The 23,585-nt window shown below is 43.4% G+C and overlaps 1 protein-coding gene across 2 annotated transcripts in view; it reads right to left on the reverse strand.

Moving 5' to 3' along the window:
* Positions 1 to 317: 317 nt before the first annotated feature.
* Positions 318 to 23,585, reverse strand: part of Rap1 (RAS oncogene family member Rap1) — a 49,240-nt gene continuing 25,972 nt past the window's right edge. For both annotated transcript variants that reach the window (XM_033473344.2, XM_076520477.1), the window contains exons 2-4: positions 5,580 to 5,858; positions 4,786 to 5,067; positions 318 to 1,509 (exon numbers count right to left, since the gene is read on the reverse strand). In XM_033473344.2, coding sequence (XP_033329235.1) covers positions 1,420 to 1,509; positions 4,786 to 5,067; positions 5,580 to 5,762 — 555 coding nt within the window. In that variant the 5' untranslated portion in view covers positions 5,763 to 5,858 and the 3' untranslated portion in view covers positions 318 to 1,419. The remainder of the gene's footprint in view (positions 1,510 to 4,785; positions 5,068 to 5,579; positions 5,859 to 23,585) is intronic.

Consider the following 23,585-nt stretch of genomic DNA (forward strand, 5'->3'; position numbering starts at 1 on the left):
CTCTGATCGCGCTACATTCAACGAATCGTCGGTTAATCGAAGAAGAAGAGAGAAAGAGAGAGAGAGAGACTACGTTGTAGAGGAAATTGTTTAAATACAGTCTACGATGATTGAAAGCTAATTTATAGGATTTCCTCCGTAGTTTCGTTATGGAGGAAAAGAAATTTTCCAACTGTTTTAAACCACTCAGCCCGTCATCGGAGTTACACAGTGGCAAGGGAAATTGGGAGACGTCTGGTGTAGAAGCAAGGAGGACAACCACCAGCCTGGGCTTTTCGTTCTTATTTTTTTTTTCATAAATTTTTTTTTTGTTAACATTCACTGAGAGATTTTTTATTATTTGCTTTAATACGGAGAGATATAGAAAAAACATATATTGTTCGAGAAACAAACGGTTGATATAACTTATGAATATTTTGATGCTTTGATAATAATTAATAATAATAATAATAGTAATAATAATCATCGTGTGTGTGTGTGTGTACCGTCTATGTATAATTATTATATTATATATAAGAGAGAGGTGCGCGGCGGGCGATGCATGGGGGCTGGTGGCCTGCGCACGCGCACGTCCAAACATTTTCTTTTTGCTTTTTCCATCCTTTTCTCCTAAATATATTTATATATTTATATATATATATATATATTTATATACTATCATTAATTAATCAGATTCTTCTTCTTCTGCCTGCTTCTTCTCCTTTTCCTCCTCTTCTGCCGCCACATCCTCTTCATCTATCGTCCTCGCCATCATCATTACCATCATCACCATCATCATCACCACCATCATCATCATCATCTTCATCATCATCGTATCTTCATCATCATCATCATCATTATCTGCATCATTATCATAATCATTTACTTGCTTTTTTTCTTGTTTAATGCAAAACGCCTACAATGATAACCGACGCCACGGGGTCTCGTTAACACTAAAACTCTTTGTGCGCCTGTGTTTGCGCGTGCACACGAGCCACCCCGGGACCAACGTATATACAACATTATTAGTTTTTCCTCGCTGTCTCCTCCACCCTCCTCCCCGTACTCTCTCTGTCTCCTTCCCTTTCTGTCGCTTTCTTTCCCAGGTCGTCGCGTCATTGTCACCTTTCTGTTCCGGGTGTTCTACGACTATGTGTATTCCCCGTGTCCGTTCCACGCTGTGTCTGCCTCTATTTACTTATGATTCCGTTCAGCCCCCCTTCCACCTTGTCGCTAGTGTTTGCTCGGTAGTCGCCTGGAACCCCTGTTGTCCTCCTCCTCCTCCTCCTCCCACTCCTCCACGCCACTGGTATTTCCGGTTCTCTGACTCGCTTCCTTTTCCCTTCTTTCTTTTTTTCTTTCCTTCCTTCCTTCCTTCCTTTCTTTCTTCCTTCCTTGTCCACGCAGGAGAGTATGGGCGTTTCTGCTACGTCCCCTACTTTACAGAAGTAGGCACAGCGATTTCTTTTTCTGCTTCAGCTTCTTCTCTGGCGACTTTTTGTTGATTTGCCGAACCAGGTCGTAGAAGATCTGCAAGCAGCCGTTAAACATTGGTCATTAACGATGTTTCCGGCTTTTGGCCGAGCGAGGGGGCGGGGCAGCTTTCGAGAACTGGGTTACCACGAGGGAAACACACTTCGATCATCGAGGGGTTGTGAACTACGGGTTCATCCACTGAACAAGAAACATGGATGCTGAGAAAGATACACTAATAATTAGCTCAACGTATTTCTGATACAGTAGAATCTCCTCGACTGTACGAACCTACGATTACCCGAATTATTTATTAGTTGAACATTCTGCCACAGGTGATTGATGATAATCTGATCGATGATCAACGATTATAATCCATTAGTTACAACTAATTTATAATAATCTGCAATAGCCAATAATAATTTATAATCGTTCATCATTAATCAGATTATTTTTCGCCCAACTCTGGATTTTCATCCCCTAAAGTGAATTTACTCTATAATATGCCATTATCCATTTCTCCTGATTAGTTCGGATAAAGGTCCTACCGCGCTTCATGATAAAATTGATATTCATTTGTCGATTCGAGTAAAGAAAAGGTTCCTCCAAGTGCAGACCTTGGTTAATAAGAACAGTGCAAAGTAAAATTCATTTCCATTCGTTGATCCGAGTAGGAAGCAACACTGAACGATTGAAATTCCTGCTTCTTTGAAACCGTCTGTAACAAAGTGAATCTTTCTAAAGTCCCACGCTCCAATTATAAGTTGCGTTCGAACCGGAGGGAGACGTCAGTCGACACCTTTAATTACGGGGATGATTAACAACCGTCTTTGAATGTCTCTGTTAAGAATCAAGACCGCGGTTCGTTTCGAGGATGCTGCCGGTGGTTGGATGCAAATTAAATTGATTTTCGAATAATGATCCGCCGTTCGAGGGTGGGGGGGGGGGGTGGTTTTCTATACTATCGGCAGACTGTTATCGATTCCCGCGACTGCGATTGTCTCCCGAACGACCGTTAAAGTGGTCCACTAATTGCGGACGATGAAACTTTCAATTTTTCTGTCCTCCTCGCTTTATCCGAGCCAAATAATTAGCGCGTATCGTCGTCCTCGAAACAAGGGCCGCGTGTGCGCGCGCGCGCGTGCGATTCACAGTCCCATTCAAAGCCGCCAAGAAAACCGTGCTCCAATTACACAGCTGGATTGCACTTTCGGAGTACGGGCACGACAAAAGTAATCAAATTGCAGAGGAGAGAGACGAATGTTTGTTTCGGGGTAGAGAGGAGAGACAGCCGGGCTCATTCAGAAGCATTTGCCTGCGTGGTTTGCCGAGGATTCGTCAAGAGAAGAACACGCCCTTTCACGAGAGGAAATGTCCTCGAGGTGGTAAATATTTTCAGTCGAAGTCCCTGCAACAGGAGGCCAGCCTCGAAACGGCAATTCCAGCAAACTATTTTCCACAGAATCTCCGTGGACCACGGAAATCTACGTCGTTGCGCAGCTTTGTAAAACTGGAAACTGTGCAACTGGTATTAAAAAAAGCTTCTCTTTTCATTTCTACATCCGCTACAATTGCGGCAGCGTTCGAATCGCGTAGATTCACTTGCGAAAATGTTAACCCTTGAAACTTCTGTCGCAACTGGGTCATTGGTTGATCACGAATTTTTCTGCGGGGACATTGTTACTCCCATTAATACAATTTTACTTCGCATAAGGTAGCGCGTGATTCGTGTATTCATCATAATTTGTTTCTAACAGTAACAATTATTAGTGCGATACATTTTCAATCAAAAGTTGTCATATATACCAAAGAATTAGAAAAAACACCAATAAGTTCAAAACGTGATGTGACGTTATTATTATTATTTATTAATGCTTTAAACCAGTTTATTCGGCAAATACAGCGTTGCTTGAAACAATTATTTCTGATATTCCCAAACCATTAAATGGTGTTATTAAATAAAATAGATTTGCCATGAAATATTAACACTGAAATCTTCCAGAACTTACAATAAATGGGACAACCCTTGATTAAAAATGTGTTTATACAAAGCAGAAAATAAGGAACTAGTATTGTGTAAGAATATTAATGGAAGTAACAGTGAAGACAGAGAACGATCGCGATTATCATTTCGGTGGCTTGGAATTCGTTCGGCAACGGCCCTCGAAATTCACGAAAACGAATTTTTCTGTCGGAGATTGCTCTATGTTTCAAAGCAGCTAGTTATCTACGAGCTGCGTGTCAAACGTTACACGCTAGAAGCTGAGAATTCTGCTGCGCGCGGCCTGGAGTGCAACTCCCACACTTAGGCGATTGCATTCCCACATTCAATTAGAATATCTCGGCCTTCGTAACGGTCTTGAACTCCCACACGTCACGCTAATTGTCAACCAACAATGGCCTCCTGAACAGACTACTGTTATTTGGTAACAGCACGCCAGTGGTTTTTACGAACTCGCCGCGACAGTCGAATGACTCTGCTACTCTGCCAGGATAAATATATATATATCGTTCGTGGAACCTCTGTCTCAACGTTCTACTATCCGAACAGTGTCCCACAGCGACACATTAAGGGATCGTGAGTGTAATGTTTGAGGCACACACACAGTGGCTCACGAAACTGATCACTAGACTGCTGAATTTTCTGCAAAATAAAAATTGTTTGAATCAATTGCAATGTGTAAAAACACGAGTGGCAAGTTAATTCTTCCTTTGATCGTTCCGATAGATTAAAACTTAATACATTCACGCGTTGAAATGATTTTAATCCTTACACTGTTCTAAACTGTAACTACCCAATCGTCGGATAAAGCGTTCTGAATGGCGTGTGCAATTAGTAGACTGCGGATCTGTATGCATTTAAGAGAAAAATGAGTAATTTAAATGCAAAACAGTGAGAACGCGTTTAAAGAATTTAAAAACACTGTTATATCCCCATCAACTCATTTAAATTATGAATAAGAAAAATGTATGCGTACGCAGTACTGCTGTATCTTGCAATTAAGGCAGACAGTTTTTACTGTGCATAAAAATTCTCTTCGTTAATTGCAAGATACCACGTACACTTATTTTTGTCACTTTGCATTTAATCTGCTCATTTTTATCATCAATGCAGACAAATCTCAGTCTAATGATCAGTTTCGTGAGCAACTGTAAAGGATAGGAAGAAATTGGCCGCAGAGCAATGGGGACTGCAGAACAATTGTATCCGAAGAAACCTATGCGGAGGGCCTTTCGACGGTCACAGCTGGATCAAATGGCACGTGATTCGGATTTCAGTCCGCCTCGACGAGGGTCTCACGGAGGACAAAGGGCCAAAGCAATTGTACTCACATCGATAACATTAATTTTGGCTTTGGCAGAGGTCTCCATGAACGCACAGTTAAATTGTCGGGCAAGGTTGACGCCCTGCTCTTTGCCCACTACCCTCTCGTCTTCTAAGTCGCACTTGTTGCCCACCAACACCATCGGTACGTCATCTGTGTCCTTCACCCGCAGGATTTGCTCCCTGAGGTCCTGCAGGTCGTTGAACGTGGACTGCGCCGTTATCGAGTAAACTAGGATGAAGCCCTGCCCGTTCTTCATGTAAAGGTCCCTCATGGCTGTGAATTGTTCCTGGACAAACAAATCGTCTCACGTTACCATCCTGCCAACTTCCAAGGTCGTGACACGACAAAATTGCGAAACTTCGAACGAATCCAGTCTCGGTCGCCGAATTACGGAAACTTTTACATTAAATATTTACTGCTTTGGTAGCTTAATAGCGATAATTGCAAATAATTGCGAAAATAGCGTAACTTTATTCACTGCCATCGCGTTTCTTTTTTCAAATAAAGAAAAGTATATTCGTTACTTTTTCTATCTTCACCGATTAATTCTTTGTTCCAGTGATAAAACAAAGGTAGAAATAAATGGATTTAGAGCTAAACTACCGAAGTAAATAATCCGCAATTTTTCTACGAACATTTAAAAGAAAATTCTGCAAAAAATTCTACCGTAGCAGATAAATGATCGTGGCTGGAGGAAAAGTTCCAGCGGGAACGCGATCGACTGAATCGACTCGTCGCAGTTTCGCAGGCTGATTAGAGAAGCATTGTTAGAGAAAAATGAGCGTGTGTAAAACTCACCGTTCCGGCTGTGTCTAGGATTTCTAACATACATTGTTGACCGTCGACCTCGACCTGTTTCCGGTAACTGTCCTCGATCGTCGGGTCGTACTTCTCGACGAAGATTCCTTGAACGAACTGGACAGTGAGTGCGGACTTGCCTACACCTCCACTGCCCAACACCACTATTTTATATTCACGCATTTCCTTGCCCTAATTCCCTGTGCGCCTGTGGTCACAGCCGAGAGGGGTCACCGAATCCGCCACGTTTTGCTCCCCTTTGCCCTCAGTTGAACGGACCTGCAAAACCGGAGCACACAAACTTCTTAAACTCGTAACTCCTTCCGCGAACGATTTATCGCGATCCAGCGAGCCGATAAACAAAAATATACCCGGCGATCTGCGATCCGTCTTCTCACTATACTTCTGCTTACTCTAACACGTCGATAGATCAACCCTTCGCGCTCGAACGAGGCACAAATCATATTTTGCATTACTACAAATCACTTCTGCATTACTGAAACGTTTTATTTAATAAAACGCTTAAAATTCAAATTGCCGCGAGTCGGGCAAATTTTACTTTAAATGATAAGCAGTGTTTCAATAATTACTTCAACTAGTATTTCGTTAAAACAATTCATCGAATACAGGAATAAATTACAACCTCAGATGCAGCATACGCGAAACACAGTTGAGGAGAAGCGACGCTCGCAAAAAGCAATTTGTATTTCTCAGTTGAAATATTTTCAGTCAAGTCTGCGTTTAATTCGCCGTGGTTCGAGGGGATTTCGAATGAGTTCCTTCGGCGGCCGGGGCGGCCGCGAAATTGAAATCACGAAATTTCATTCATAACGATCGGAAAAACGAGAACCGTCGGAACAGTTTTTTTCCCCTCTGCCTCCATTGTCCTCGGTTGGAAAACTTTTTCCGTTGAACCTTTGTTTGTAAATGAAGGATGGCTGTGTGCCCGAGGGGTTCACCCAGTTTTTCCACCCCCTCCCCCACCCCGCCGTCCTCCTAGCGCGTCTTTTTTATTTGCCGGGAGAGCCGTGAAACAATAAAACACGTCGCGCGTTTCCGGTTCCATTTCCGAAATGGATGATAACAATTTTCGTCGGGAGGCCTCCTTTCGTTGAATTATTCTCGCGATCAACAAACGCGGGAGACACGTTATATCCCAGCCGTCGCCCTGCCTAGCCGCCGCCCTGAAATTCGCGTTTCCGGAAACGCGAGCCGCGATTTTAAAGGATTCCACGGCACATTTCATGGTACTCCATGGGCGTTTCGCAGCGTTTCATAGTATTTCATAGTATTTCATAGTATTTCATAGTATCTCGTGGCATTTCGTGGTATTTCGAGGTTTCGGGAGCCGCGCGAGATCCGCCGAAACGCGATCGCGAGATAGGAAAATCCGCTTTTCAAGTTTCTTCCCTCGTACCCTCCCGCAGTTTAACCGGAGCGCACTGCGCCTGCCTCGTGCACGCAATGCGCCATTTGTCTTAAAAACTAGACAAACTTGCCGGATTGCGGCACCGAGATCTAATAGAATGATAATCACCGGTTTGCACACCGGGTGGCTCTCAAGCACCCGGCCAGATTCTCCTCGCTTTCTTGATTACCGATCCCTATCTTCGACGAAAGTCGTTTCGAATTCCATGCGATACTCCTTCGAACTCCTTCCACTGTGATTAGTAATTTATATTTTTCACGGGTCCGTCGACCAGCACACGTTTTCCACCTTAATTTCTCGTTCCTCGTGCTCTTTCTATTTATACCGATCCCTTTTTTCTTTTTGTGCCAACGATTTTTATACTGTATTATTCTTTATTGTTTTCTCGGGTCTTCACTTTATTTAATTATTCTTGATCGCTTATTATTTCTACATTATTACACTATTATTATATTATTGCCTATCGCTATATTATTAACACTAAAATTGTTCTATATTAATATGACGTAACAAGTTTCTGTATAATCATTTAAATGAAGAGGATGCAACTTCTCTTGTAATTATCAGGCACAGTTCGGTCGTTAAAAAGCCTATTAAATAAACTTAACAGCGAGCGTAACTAAATTGTTAGCAACATCCAAAGTGGATTACGTTTTAAACCTTCGTCGTAATACTCTTTCGAGTCAACAGTAAATGATTCGATTCGACAACAATGCGGATTAACCCGTTGTGCTGGCAAAGGAAAGGTAAAGCAAACCGTTTTCATTTATTTCTTCGTTTGAATAAAAATCCGCGGAAAGCCGCTGGTCGCGTTAATCCGTCCTCCGTTGCGTTTGTAATTAAACAATCGCCCGTTTAGCCGGTGAAAAGCGAAAGGAGCCCCTCGAAGCGTTCCGATTCCGGCAGGTAAAACGCGAATAAGAATTTTAATTAACGTTTCCCTGAAGGGTCGCAGGTGCGAGACCTGTCTCCGAAAATAATTGCTAAGAAATCGCTGCGAGAGAGATGGAATTTTCGCGAGAGAGAGGGAGAGAGAGAGAGAGAGAGAGAGAGAGAGAGAGAGAGAGAATTTGCCACGAGTGCACGACTACGGGAAAACAAGACACGGTCGACGATTGGCCGGCGATACCATCATGGCGACGAGCCGCGGCCAATCCCCGGCCACGGATTTCTTTTCACCAATTCGTCATTGATTTTAGGTTTATGAATGGGACCGCTTACGCTGCCGCATCCCTTTCAAGATACTACTACGGCCAGCTAGCCGTAACTTTAAAGAGAATCACGCCTTGCGCGGTCCACGAGTTTCGAACTCTTCCCGTTCGATCGATGTGAATCAATGAAAAATAAACAATCCGAAAAAGAAAAATCGCACGATCGCGGAAAGGAGTTTGGAAAACGAGTTCAGCGAATAGCCTGATCTCTCGTCGGAAGCACTTCGAAGTATTTTACCAATACCACTGTGTGTGTTAACCCTTGTTACTTATTAGCCCTAGAACAACCCTATTCATTATATCGTTTATTACATTTTGCTAATATTTATATTGTTTAATAATGTATATTTTATTATATTATTATATTTCATATTAGATTGTATTTTATATTTATATTTTATACATATTATATAATACACGTTCACAAACGAATAAAAAATTTGATTGGATCTAGAGTCTTACATCCCGTAACTAAATAAATAAATAAATAAACGAATGAATAAATAAATAAATGAACAAATAAACAAATGATAACAACAATGAAATCGAAGGAGAATCGAAAGGCCTCAAAGGATTCGAATGGTCGCAGTTGTTTTAAGGTCGCGGTTGAATGAAACGCGAGCCGAGGATCAGCGGTTCAAGGAAAGAAAGGATCGGCAATTAGGAACGGTACATGGAATCTTCGTGTAGCTCGAATCGGAACGGGCGGAATGAATTTTCCATTAGTAGAAAATAATCGGACGACGGAGATAATATCATAAATTGGTGGCATTACTTATTCATGAAAATGAGAGAGAGCGCGCGCGCGCGAGAGCGAGAGAGGGAGAGAGAGAGAGGCCGAAGAGCGGATCGTGTCTTTGTTGACCCGGTGGCTCGAATTTCGTTTTCCATTTCGTGCGGCTTAATTCGTTTCGGTTCTTCTTGTTCAAGGGCTCGTTACCCTATTCTATTTCAGTTGTCCCAGTTACTTAATCAATTCACCTACGAAATATATTGCTCCGTAAATAGTTTCCTCGAGGTTTGTTCGATTCCTCGTCCGGTTTCCCTTATTAGCAGTCCGTCTCTCTATCGACCCCCTCGTCGACCTATTCAAGAAGAAAGATGGATGACACTCGAAACCGTTCGCGAAACCAATTTAACTGAAAACCCAAGAGGGTTGAGACAACTCTACAGAAGAACGGAGGATGTACAATGGGGGGTTGTTCGCTTTTTCCGGCTCGATTCTTGGGAAAACCGATCATTTCGATCCAAAAATCGATTTTTAATATATAATATAAAATGTTCCAAAATTGTATAGGGTGACTGTGAAACACCCAATCAAAAAATAAGTACCAAACTTAATTATCTAGTACATAATAAAAAGTATAAAATATTCCAAAATCGTGTAAATTATTTATGCAATTGTACGATACGATTTATTACCGCACAGTGAGACACACGAAATGTTCAAAAACTGCCTATCTATACAATTACACAATGTGTACTGCATTACTGAAATAAAATCTAGCAATTACCACCATTCTAATCGCAAGCTCGTTACACAAAAGCCATAAAGCTGTACACAGCAACGAGGGTGTGAATTGAAAACGAACGATCGATTCTCGCAAAGTCTGCTTCAATTCTACGAGAGAATCGATCCTCGCGATTCAATTCGGAACAGTTTCCTTAAAGAGAACCGAGCGCATCCCTAATGCAAAACTCTCGATATAAACCGCCCCGTCCCTTGCGATCGAGCGTAGCCGGTCGAAAATAGAACGCCGAATTTAGATTGATGATGCGGGGGTGGGTATCGATGACCTTAGGTGAAAACGAAAGGGATCGAGGAGCGAGGAGCTCGATAACGAGTCAAGTGACACGGAACGCGGGCTGTGTTTTCGGTCGAGAGCCACCCTTCTCTCGCAAGCACGCGCAGCCAATCGAGGGGTTAAGCGTTTCCAAGCGTTTCCAGGCTCCCTGGGCTGCGGAGCTAGGGCTAGAAGCCTCGAGTGCCGGAGTAGCTGCCATCTGCGAAGGAAGACGGTATATATACGAGTTCAACGATTCCATTTGCACTCGCGCACACCGGACGCCGGCGCCGGAAGGGTGACGAGAAAATCGCGAGGGTGGCTCTCGCAGGGGCCGATTATATTGGAGAACGACGCGAGAACTTGCGACCCGACACTCGGAAGACGGAGGAATCCTCTTCCGGATCTATCCCGATCCGATCTTAGTGCCTCCATCGTCGGGATTATTTTTCCTGATTCGGTGTTCCAGTCGAAAAATCACTGATTGTACGACGCCTACGAAGAATCGAATTCTACCCTTATCATGCTTTATTTGGCGGAAGCCTGTTAATAGGATTTTTAATGACGAAGTTAAAATATCCGTCTTTATTCGACGAGCATTCTAGGCCCCTTTTAAAGCATTGTTTATTCATTGTTTGTTCATCGAACGGGCAAAACACCCTTTAGATTACAAAATATATATTTTTATTACGTACGAACGGAACTCGATCATTTTCTTTTAAATAATTATTTCATTCCGAATGCATTTGATTTACTAGAAGAATTATTTCCAGAAATTTGATTCTGAATAGGTTCAATGTTTCAGAAGAATCGACCCTTAACATTCGATCCCGAATGCACTCGATTTTGTGGAATAATCGATTCTTAAAATTCGACTCCGATCGGATTCGATTTACTGGAAGAATTGTTTCCAGAACTTCGATTCCGAACGAGTTCGATGTCTGAGAAGAATCGACCCTTAAAATTCGATTCCGAATGCATTCGAGAATCGACTCCTCGGAATCGCGAGCATCCCTAGTTGTCGCCGGCTAACTGGACAAAATTTACGGGTCCATTCGCGGGGGCAATAGCGTTCGCAGCCTCCAGCAGCACATATCCAAAACGGAATCGATGCGGGGTGGTTCGGGGGTGTTAGCAAAATGGATCGCGACTCTTGCATCAGCAACAAGTCGACGAGTTTCGACGGCCGGCGCGCGATCGGGAACCCCCGTCGTTTTGGCCGTCGTCCAAAAAACTTTTGCCTGACCGGTGCAGCCGCGGGAGGGGGAAATATATCGGTATCCGCATACGTCCGCAGAGGGGGTTGAACGTGTTCGACCGGTGACCCAGTTATGCGGGACCCGATGCATCCACCGCCCTTTTCCCGGCCGAATTTCGAAGCTCCGCCCGCGCGGGAATTAAAACGTCGAGAAATTCGACACGCGGCTCTCCTCTCTCTTTTTCTCTTCGTCCGCCGGCTTTCTTCCCCGCGCCCCCTCCTCCGCGCCCCGCCGTGTTTCACGACCGAATAAACCCGGCTATAAATAAAATGTTCACGGTTTTTCATCCTTTTTCCTCGCATTATCGGCGCACGTCCCGGTGTAGACTAGAGCGTGAACGGAGAAAAATGGAGCGATCGAAGCTCCCGTGTCGTCGCGCGAGAGTTCCGAGATCGGGAGGGTTGGCGGCGGAACGATCCGTGAACCTGTGCCCGAACGTTTTCGGTTCCGCTCGGATCAAGTGTCCTCTTCGGGCCTGGCGCCGGGCCCGAAATTTCTAGCTGCTCGGATTTAAAATTGAAGTGAATGTATTCGAGTTATTCGAGTCATTCAAGTTATCCAAGTTATTCGAGTTATCCGAATTATTCGAGTTATCCGAGTTATTCGAATTATTCGAGTTATCCGAATTATTCGAGTTATCCGAGTTATTCGAGGTATTCGAGACACCAGAAGCGATCTTTGGGGATGTTTAAAAAATCCGAGAACATTTTAGAAACAGAAAAATCACGCTTCCTCGGGATTTCTCGATCAGATTCTCTGCGACGTCGCCGCTGTATCGAGTTTCATGGAGAAGCATCGGCAAAGACATTTACAGTGTCTCGCATCAACCCTCGGACACGACGGACCATTTTTTAACGACTAGAACAGTTGACTTTTATTCTAATAATTCTTAGCTTTATTCGTGCATTTTTGAATTTATTCATTCTGAAAATTATTCTTCTAGATCTATTATTCTTTCTGTTGTTCCTGGTGTCAAGAAATCATTTAAATTCTTCAGAATTTTGCTGTAATAGATTATAATAGATTATAATCGATTATTAGTAATAGATTTATAATAGATTATAAAAACCAATGAAACGTCCAAGCGTGTCTCCCGGCTTCGATCGGCGAAGATCGAGGAAAATGATTTCGGGACGAGACGAGTTTGCCAAAGCTTGGCAAAGCTCGGCAAAGTTTGCGCTCGTGAAGGCGGCCGGTGTGCCGGGAATTGGAAATCGTTATTCGTAGGATGTGCCGGTGCGTTCGCCTGTAGGGAAACCGATCGATAAAGTCCGGGTGCAAGGGAGAGATCTTCGCGGGATGCATGCCTGTGCATTCGGCGGCTGCGATTGTCTCGAGTGGAGCGTCTTGACACTGATGCGTTTAATTAAACGCGATGGAGCGGGAGGACGAAGAACGCTGGCAAACGCGATCCATCGTTCGGCCGTGGATCAAAGGGAAGCCTCGATTTATGCGCGCGCGGGATGCGTCTTTTTGGTTAGATAACGCAGACAATCTCGTTCGATCAGGTAACTGCCGAGCACGTGCTTTAAAACACACTTCAACCCCCGGCGAAACATCTTCGCGACCGTGTTTAAAGCAATTCCGAACTTTGTTCAGCAATCTTGTCATCCAGTCATTCTAAACCTCTGTATTTGCTATTTTTTTTTTTGTAATTTTATAACTAATGGGTAATTTTCCGTATATATTCGATAAATAAATAAATTTTTTCAAATGCATTGTCGAAGATATTTCTCGCAGACTTAGCAGACTGCCGATTTTATGCATTTGCGACAAGAATGGCTCGATAAAATAATAAAGAACTGAATTATTATTATTATTATTAATTATTGAATTTCTGTTTGTCGCAATCGATTTATATCGTTTCTATTTTGCATAAAAATCCGTTTACTCCCGCAATTGGACCGCAATTCACGTAAATCAGATTTCATCCCCCTCCCCGTAGATCATTTTCCCCTGGCGGATGCTTTCCAAAAATTTCGAGAAAAATGTGGCGTATTATGTACCTTAAGGCGCGTGTCCGAGAATTTTGTCAGATTTTATCGCCGCAAACAGTGGTCGCGAAAAATGAAGAACCCCCGGAAGCTCCGAAACTTACGGATTTCTCGAAAACAAAAAAAATATCGCTTCTTTTATATTAATTACTATGACGAGCAGCGTGCTCAATCATCTGCGGACATGAAAAACGATAAGAATCGAATTTGTCGAGGCTTTCGCTTCGACGGAGAGAGTTATTTCGGGAGAGGAGCTCTAAGGGTAGTTTCGACGGTCATTCGCCTCCGACTTATCGAGCAGCCGTTCGGCCGATCGGCTTCGAAGAAAGAAAACCTCGTGGCCTTCGAGAACCGTTGAAGGATGATCCGGCAGATACAAACGTGAGTTTAATGATGCCGTTCTCGCTGTCGGTCCGGCTCGGTGTACTTTTCAACCGCGCGCGACAGGCGCGGCGAAAGTAGTTCGCGGGGGAACGGTTTGAGCGTCAAGGGGTTGAAAACGGATTGTCGGCCGGAAGACAAACGAGCACGGCCGGCTTGGATCCATCCCCGGTTGTTTGCGCTTGTTTGCCGGCACGTGGACGCTGCTTGACGCGGCGAGAGGAGGGTCGTCAGAGCGCAGGGGGCGCGTCTACTTCCGGGGAGAAAAGAACGAAAAATCTCGCGGACGAACGCGGAGCACGTCGGCCGGGCGGCGATGTCTCAATTCGAGTGTCCGCCTTTTTCTCCGTCTACCTGGCGTTACTTCGATAATAAAATAACGACGCGTTTCCATGAGAATAATTGGTCCCGGTGTTTCGAAACTATTTACGATACTCCGACCGCGGCCAATTTCAAGCTTCCGGCGTGCAATTATTACGTTGCTACGAAACTAATTACCGGGGGGGGGGGAGCAATAAAACCGCTGTTCTAATTGAATATAGCGCCGGTGAAAGAAACGCGGCAAATTAATAATTCCGACGAGATTTTTCTGACTCCCATTTTTTATCCACTCAACAGCAAAATTAAAGCGTCCGCTGACTTTCGCCCGAAAAATTGTCTGCCTTCGATCAGCCGTAACTCCGTTAAAAGTTGTCGTAAAATTATGACTCTTACTGTAAATTAAAGCTCGAAATCTCTGCTTTACGATGCTGTATTTTGATTTTTAATACCATGCATCGCTGGGACTGTAGCATTCTAAATCCGAAGGCACGTTCTCGACACCGAAGGGGTGTAAAGTTCAACGCGCTCTATGGACTTGGACAAATTTTTTTCGAGGGTGCCGTTTATAACATCGTATATTTCGGACCTTCCTCTTTAATTTGAGGGCCGAATCAGGTCGATGCGATTTTTTCTCGCAAAGTTACAGCGCTTTAAAGTCGCTGTGTGACCTGTTGCAACATCTCCGATGGTAAATTCGAATAATTCGTAAATATTGTTCAGATTATTATTTGATCATAATTAAATGGCAGAGCGTAACACGTAAAAATCTGAAAAGAAGTGATAGAAAATGTCAAGTACAAGCAAAGTTAAAAAATGTAGCGGTTTTAGTGGGAAACGCGTTTGTGCTACTGTTTCAAGAAGGGGTCGCAATTGATCGGTGTTTGTCATAATTGAGCGGTATTATGAAACAGGTATATTTACCCGAAATATTTCTCTAAAATCCGCGAGATGCAGCCGCAGATCCGCGCGTTTTTCCTTGATCGTTTCGAGCACGATCGAGAGGCGATGTTTTTTCGGCCGGGTTACGGTCGAATCTAACGGGAAGAAACAATAGTTCGCCGAGCAATTAGCGCGCGGCCTTTCCTTTGCATTATTCTCGAAAGCAATTAACGGTTCATTGATTCGGGAACCGCGCATTATGAGCTTTTAAAGCCCGGCCAAGGTCCGATACTCTCGATATACGGGAAAATTGCTGGCCGGCCGACGGGCCGCGCCGCTCTGAAACGGCCATTATCGATGGAAGGCGAAATACTTGACTGGAAAACGCGGCTCGCCCGGAAAATTCGTGGAAAATTTCATCGCGACGGTATCGCGGTCAAAAGAAATCTTCCGAACGAAGTAAATCGCGTATAATTTGGGAAAAAGGCCGGTCGTTCTCTTCATTTCGTTGATCACTCGAAATTTGATCGTGCCTCTGAAGGACCCGCAATGGATGCATTTCATTTAACGAGGTACACTAAATCTTGAACGATGCTGGAATAAAATTTAAAAAAAGCTAAACTAAACTAAAATTTAAAAAAACGACGATGGAATAAAATTATATTCGAGTAAATGTAACGAATTCATTGTAAGAAGTTTAACGAAATGCACAGACTTTGTCAAATTTTTTTCAGAGTTGCAGTTCACGTAAGAATGAAGCTTGATCTTTTCTCTTCAGTTCAAAAAAAAAGAAACGTGACTGCGATTTTTTTTCGCGAAGTTGCAGCACTTTAGAGCGACCTTGGCAATTTTCAATACGACAAACATGGCTTCGCGTTTAAATGGCTACAGTGACGAGGGTGCGTCAATCTTAAAATCGAGAAAGGCTGTCTTAAAGCAGAGATTTCAAGCTTTAATGATGATGATCTTCCGCGGAGTTATCGACGGTCGAAGTTGGCCCATTTTTATTCAACATTTTACTATATTGCAATTAAGCAGTGTATTTTATTGATTTATTAGAATCGTTAGAAATAACGTATAGGTCACATTTGGACGAACTTTCAAGAACAAAAAGGTATCAAAGACGTCCCCGCGGTATCTGGGTATCGGATAGAAAATTCGACGAAAGTATTATCGGGTCGATTTCATCTAAATCGTTCCGTTCGGACGAGAAGTTTTAAAGATTCGTTGTTTGGACATTTCTTTCGTTACGACAGCGGGGGAGATGGGGAATCAGGGGTATCTTGGCGCGAAAACGAACTTCCCCGAGCACTTAGCGGGAGCAATTTATTTCCCGGACGTGGAAGAAGGAAGATGCTGGATCGGTCGAGCGAATAAGTCGGTGCCGGGGCCGTAATGCGAATAGTAATTTCGAGCGGCGGGTCGCGATAGAAATTACTTTCGGGATTAAATGATTTCTTTCCGGCCGAAATGGCCGGCGAGAGCTCGCCGATGCGCGGATCAAAAGCAGAAGAAAAATTCGTCTTTCCGGGAAAAGTATATCTCTCCGATGGATATCCTTCCTGATCGAATTCGTTCGAATCGCCGTGAAATCGACTCGACTTTCTTCGTTTCCCATTAAAATCTCCGCGGAAAATTGGGGAAAAATCGTTAACGTTTCATATTTACGTTCATCGATTCGTCGTGCCATCGTTGCGTAACCAAGGCGGAGTTGCAATTAAAAGATGGACTATATTAATTGAAAGTAAATTATCTAAAATAATCATCCAAATTAATTCTTTTTGGCTGACTGAATTATTTTTAGCCGAATATTTTAACCGAATTAATAATAACTAATAATTATTCGTCATAAAGTACTCTATTCGTTCGAACACAATTCTTTTATTACTTCGAACAATTCTCTATAATGATTCTAAGCCAAAATAAAGCGTTGCTTAAAATAACGTCTCTAATCGCGAAAATAATTACGAAATGAAACAACGCGTTGAAATAACATTTCGAAAAATGTCGTCTCACCGTTTCCAGTGGAGCACCACGTCGTGTAACCATGGCTGCATTGTTCGCCTAATTACTGCACGAATATTTCCTCGGTTAAACTGCCTCGAAGCCGACACTCAATTACCAACAAAGACTGGTAACGCGATTATCGTGCCGTATACGTACAAACTGGCGGCGGATCGAATCAATTACCGTCCGTGCCGAGTAACCCGACCGAATGCGAAGGGCTCGCGGCTTTAGGCGAGTTCTTTCGGCAACGAAGTCCGCGTGAATTCTGGTTCGAAAGGTCTTTCCGCGGTCGCTGAATATTTCTTTGAAAAGCAAAAGTTCTCGCGCGACGTGGCGAGATTCCCGCCAAAGTTCCGGAACAGGGACGTTCGCGACCCTGTCGAGGGACCCTGGCTGCGCTTTCGCTGCAGCCATTGCACCCTGAAACGATAGCCGGGTGGTCCTCGAGGAAATAAAGCCGTTCTCGCGACTCTTTTCCCCGTGGCCGTTGAAACGGGGGCGACTTTTCCCGCAGCGATGAAACGCGGACGAGGGTGAAAGCAAACAGAAGGATATTCACATTTTTAGGCGTTGTGATTACTGCTAAAACAATTATCGCTCGAGCTAGAAACTAATTACTAAGCTTCGTATTGCTTTTAGGATTAAGAGAAAATAGAATTAAAAATTGAAATTAAAAATTAGAATTAAAAATATTAGAATTAGAGAGAGACGCTCTCAGATGCTTCCGGCCGGCGAGGAGATCCGCGTGGACAAGATCTCGGATTCGCCGATGGATCCACGGATCCATGAATCGTCCTCGCGGCCGCAGCAAGCGTTTCGCAGAGCGTCGCGACGCGGGAATCATCCGGGGATGAAAAATGGACGACGGTAGCGAGAAAAAGGCGAGGGAGAGGAGCACTCTTCGGTTCGGTCTCTCGGCGAGCGTCGAGCGCCGAGTCCCTGTGACACAGTTTCGCACAATAGAGTAGTCTGCCGCTTTTACCGAGGCTCCCGTGGCATTCTTTTTCATTCTTAAAGGCCGGCCTCGCGTTCATTTTTAATTGTCGCCGCTCTCGGAACCGGCCGCGGCACACAACCACCGATACCGCGGATTAATTCTCCGCCGAATTCAATTTCGCCGACGGTCAGGGCCGACGATTTTCGCAGATGCGCGCCTCCGCGAACGCTGGGAGAACTGCGCGACATTCTCAAAGAACTGCGACGTTGAAGTGGAGAGAGAGAGAGGGAGAGAGAGAGAGAGAGACCAATTGTTCTTCGGAGTTTCCTCGTTGTCTAACTTTTCTCGACGCTATCATGGATTGCAATTTATTATTTATTTTCGGTTGAAATTTGATCTGGCGAACGACGATTTCTGGTGAAAATTCAATCTTTTAACTCTCGTTTAACGTCTCGTGGGTGTCGTTTCGACGTTGAGAATTTACGTTTTTAAGACGTCTTTGAATGACGTCTAGAACACGTCTGTAAATATCGACGAGAAGAAGTCGACGAGAAGACGTCTCTAAATGTCGTCGAGAAGACGTCTCTGAACGTCGTCGAGGACGTCTTATGGACATCTAGTATGTCTTATAGACGACGTTTAAAGACGTCTCCGAGACGATGTCCAGGAGACATCCTAGATGTCTACAAGATGTTCAGAAGACATCCTAGATGCCTACAAGATGTTCAGAAGACATCCTAGATGTCTACAAGATGTTCAGAAGACATCATAGATGTCTACAAGATGTTCAGAAGACACCCTAGATGTCCATAAGACGTCCATAAGGCATCCTAGATGTCTCTAAGACTTCCATAAGACACCCTAGATGTCTATAAGACGTCCATAAGACACCCTAGAAGTCTATAAGACGTCTTAATAGTCCACGTTTAGAGACGTCTTCTAAACAACGTTCTAGATGTCCATAAGACGCCTTAACGACGACTTCTAGACGACGTTTACGGACATCCTGAGCTCAACAGATAACGTCGCCCAATACTATCCGCTGAATTTTTACGAACGGATCGATTCGATGAACATCCAGCCACCCAACGCGTTCGAGTGTTCCTTGCGAAACGACCGTTCCCCGTTTTCCGGTAAGGGCGCAACAAGGCGCGAAACGCGCGGATCGACACCGCCCGTAAAAGTTCGCCTCTGTCCCGTGAAAGGATACGTCGTCGACGTCGCGAAAAGCCGATAGTTCCGTCATTAATTCAGCTTCGTTAGAAGTTCGAGCACGCTCCCCCCGTTTTCCCCCGTCCCCCGTTCGTTCGCGCACACGCGAGAGAACGACTCGAATTAATTCTGTTTTCGAGGATAAGAGCGCGGGACTCCTACAGTGCAGCCAATTGCATCCTGGAGTGTCTCCGCGGCCCTGTTCCTTCCCCGTCTTGTTCCGCGACATCCTTCGCTACCGTAATTTACGGAAACGATCGCGTATCGGCCGTTCCGCGGGGCGGAATTTCTGCGCGATTGCGAAATGGTCCAGAGCACGCGAGCGGATCCGCCGCAAGTAGAAAAGGTCTGCCATGCACGGACGGATCCTTTCTCGAATTCTGTTTCGTTGGGTCCGGTTAGACTTGTTCTTACGATTATCATTCGATTATATTGATGTTATCGTTTATTATTTTTAATGTAATTTTTAAAGCAATTTTTAAAGTAATTTTTAATATAATTTTTGAAGTCATTTTTAACGTTATTGGTACCCTCGTTTAACCAATGGTAAATCAATGGTTACCGTCACCTTCGTTTAACAATAAACTTAACGATAAACCGATCGACTTTGTGTTTAAACGTTTGGACGCTTTGCACCCGAATGAACCCTTTGACTCTGAGGCACCGCTAGAAATTGCCGCGTTATTATTTAAATGTTTATATAACCTAATTATTTAGGTTTATGTAACCGAATTGTTGAGCCAAATTTCGGTTTGCAAAGCGGTAAAACGATTCGAAGCAGAAGCACTCTCGCTCTTGATTCCTTTCGACAGAGGCTATTTTCCGCGCGAAACACGCCGGCAAATGATTTTCAAATGCAAAAAGAAGGGAAACTATGTCAAGGCAGTCAAGGAATTAGGGTCGCCTCGCGTGGAACCTCCGCTACACAGGAGTCACGGTGTGAAACGTGTCCATCGGACAGAATTCGACACCGGCGATGATCGCGTAAATGGATTTTTCCGTCGAACGGTTTCCCTTTTATCGCTCCGCTTCGCTTCGGAGGATTTCCACGGGCCTCTCTCTCTCTTTCTCTCTCTGACAGCGTCATAAAACGCGAAAATCCAACGACGACGACGAGGAGAAAAGAGGGGCTTGGAAACCATCGAAGTAACGGGGACCTGAAAGGAGATGCACGCGACGCGGCGTAACTTTTGCCGTGAAAAGCAAACGGCACGGGAAAATGTTTGCTGAACAAGCTCGATTGCACTCCGATCACCGAGCTTTCCCTCCCAATCTTTTCCTCGTGGATTTTCAGTGGCTCGTTTCCGCGCGAGACAGTTTTTACGAAGCGCCCCAGAGAGACGTTCGCCCTTCGTTCGTCCGAGAAATTCTTTCGTTGAGAATCAAGAACTATAATTAACTTCGTTCCGCGTTCCTTTTTTTCATGTTTTATTGCTGTCGGATCACGGACTCGTCTTGTCTTTGATCGGTAGATCGTGGATCGTTGCGCAAAAGCAAATTATTTCGCGTCGATAGAGTTGGGCATTGTTTGGATTATTTCGAACAAATGTTTATCTAGGATAATTATCCGAAGGAATAATTTTTGGGCGAGCTTTCTATTCAAATTACGATTATTCGGTATTTGTCTATTTATTAGTATTTATCTATTTGTTCGAATAATTAATTTTATTGCATCTGTTTATTCGAATAATTAATTTGATTGTATCTATTTATTCCAATAATTAATTTTATTCCATCTATTTATTCGAATAATTCTTTAGTCTGTCTACTTATCCGAATAATTCTTAATTCGAATGGAAATTATAAAATAATATTGTATTAAATACAATATCCCAAAATTAAATATTCGATTAAATACGTTAAAAATAAAATATTTAATAAAATCGCTCGTAACGCGTTTATTTCGACAGACACCGGACAGCAATAAATAAACGGTGGTGCAGCCGCGTAGTCCGAGTTTCTCGAAGGTATAATCGTATTCTCAGACGGAATAATTTCAAGTAAAAGTTACAAGCACTTTTCTGTACGCATCGCGAAACGCAACAGAACTTTCTGGTTGCTCGACGAAACGAAGGAGAACACGCTTCATCCGGTTGGAAAATGCTTTCGGAGATCGAAAGACATCGAACGTAATCTTTCGGTGCGCGTTGAAGGGGTTGTGTGTTCTGTTTGGGCGCGCAGGGGTGCGCTAACGAAATTCAGGGGGCGGCGGAGACGGAGCCGCCCTCAGGAAATCCAGGAAAACGTTATCGGCGAACCGCTGCCGAAGTGTTCGCGAGTCGAGTGCCACCCCCCCGTTCAAGTTAGCACCCTCTCTCTGTTAATTATCGCAACGCCGACTCTCTCCCCCGGAGAAGCCGAAACGAGAAAAACGAACAGCACAAAGGCGTCAAGAGATCCGACGTTCAAACTTTTCAGACGAGTCGCCCGTTGAACGCTCCCCCGAGCACTGTGCCGCCAAATATGTATTCCCGATTAGGGCCCTTCGCGGGGCTCGAGGATAATTCTATTGTCTTGTCTCGATATTCTATTGTCTTGTCTCGAAAAGTCGAGACAATGTCCGGACCAGGATTTCAAGTATTTTCGATGCGAGACACTCTCTCTCTCTCTCTCTCTCTCTCTCTCTCTCTCTCTCTCTCTCTAAAGCAAGAATGCAAACAGCGCACGATTATGTACTCGATATCTTGAAAAAAATTATGGTCTCGTCTTCATTAAAACTTCTAATGTGATTATTAAATATTATGAAATATGATATTGGTTGCTTGAACGAATTTAAAATAGATAGTAATTTTTAAAAAATTCGTAAATAACATTTTATAAAATGAAACTGTATTCTTGAAGTAAATAGTAATTTTTAAAGAATTCGAAAATAACATTTTGCAAAGTAAAACCGTATTCTTAAAATAAATAATAACTTTAGATAGTTTTATCAAGATCGAATTCGCAGAGTAAAATACGAGAAATTATCCCGAGCGAAGCGAGTTATTCTTTCGTTAAAAATTCGTTCAAAATCCGCCGTTCGGGTGTTAAAGAACGAACTACTGCATCGCGGGAATCGATAAAGATTGTTGTCGGCGGGTCTCTTGTTTACCGAAGAATTTTCGACACAGAATCATTTTCGGCGTCTAAAGTTCTCTCGAAGGGAGAGAAAGCCCTTCGGATTTGCTCGCGGGCGCACGAAAATAGCCGGAGAATAGATGGTCGGATAGATTACGGCCGAGATCCTGGCTGGAAGATACTGCCGAACAGACCGGAAGTAACTTTTCTACTGTATCTCGGGCTCTCTTTCTTCCCGTGTCCCGAATGCGCCGGGTTAGGTTCAACCTCGGCCCGCCAAACATCCCTAACAATCGCTCTAAATCAACGCGTAATCATCCTGGAGACGACGGGTGGCGATTCTCCGCGCGGAATTCTGGCAACGTTACGGATAAATTTAATATCAAATAAATACTAGTACTATTATTATTATTATAAATTTAATATTGTATTGCTTTGTCGAAAAATAATTGTCGAAATAGATGTCTGCTGCATACAATTATACGTGGCGGGGCGAACAACCCTTTCGTTATCAAAATATAGCCAAATACATTTTAATTTTAACACCCCTTTCTTTTACGATAATTTATTAATGGGCTACAAAAACAAATAAAAATTATTATAATCACTATTATTATTATTATTACTATTACTACTATTATTATTACTATTATTTTTTATATTATGTTGAATTATTGTAGAAAAATTAAAAGGACGTTTGTCCCATCGACGCTAAATAAATGAATGAATAATTAAAAGCTAAGCCAAACACGTACAATAAAATACTGTCGATACCAGTCGATCATAATCATATTATTAATTACTTCAATGCCTTTATTAAAAACATAATATGAAATCCAATATATTATACGTCAAAATCAATTGGTCGCTCAATAACGTCGAAGATACGAACACCGAGAATTTAATAATATTATATTCGATTCGATGCATAATTAAGAACATGGAAAATTTCAATCAATTTGCAAAATCGCAGCGGATTTAACGCCGTTGTTGCAGAAATTGATCAGAGAAATACAGAATTGGAAGAATTTAAGAAAACATTGTTACATTATTTTCGATAGATTAAAATTGCCAATTTTACACAGGAACACCCTCAACCCTTGCATCGTAACAACGCGACTCGCTGTCACGAGGATCACGAGCATGATCTGCGAACATCTGCAAACATAATCTGCACAAGATCGAATTTTTCTGTTATCGATATTTTATCGAATTGCAATCGAAACGGACGCAAAATAAATATAATAAATATGAATGTTCCGTCTCGCGCAAGAATTTCTCAGCGATAAAGGTGATTTCTCTCAGCACTAATCGTCGCAGCCGTGAAATAAATCGCCGCACAAGAAACGTCGGAACGATCTATAGCCGCCGAAAAATCGTTCGATCGGTTCTCGATCCGATCTTCTTGAAAGAATGGGATTTCGCCGCGAGGCGAAACGTTGTTCGCTGACAACGCGAATCGAAAGGTTCCGGTTAAGCGAACGCGATGGAAGGGATTCTCGCATAAATTGTACCGCGGGCTGATAAGCGTCCCG

This window comes from Megalopta genalis, chromosome 3, assembly GCF_051020955.1.
Source record: "Megalopta genalis isolate 19385.01 chromosome 3, iyMegGena1_principal, whole genome shotgun sequence".
NCBI classification, from domain to species: domain Eukaryota; kingdom Metazoa; phylum Arthropoda; class Insecta; order Hymenoptera; family Halictidae; genus Megalopta; species Megalopta genalis.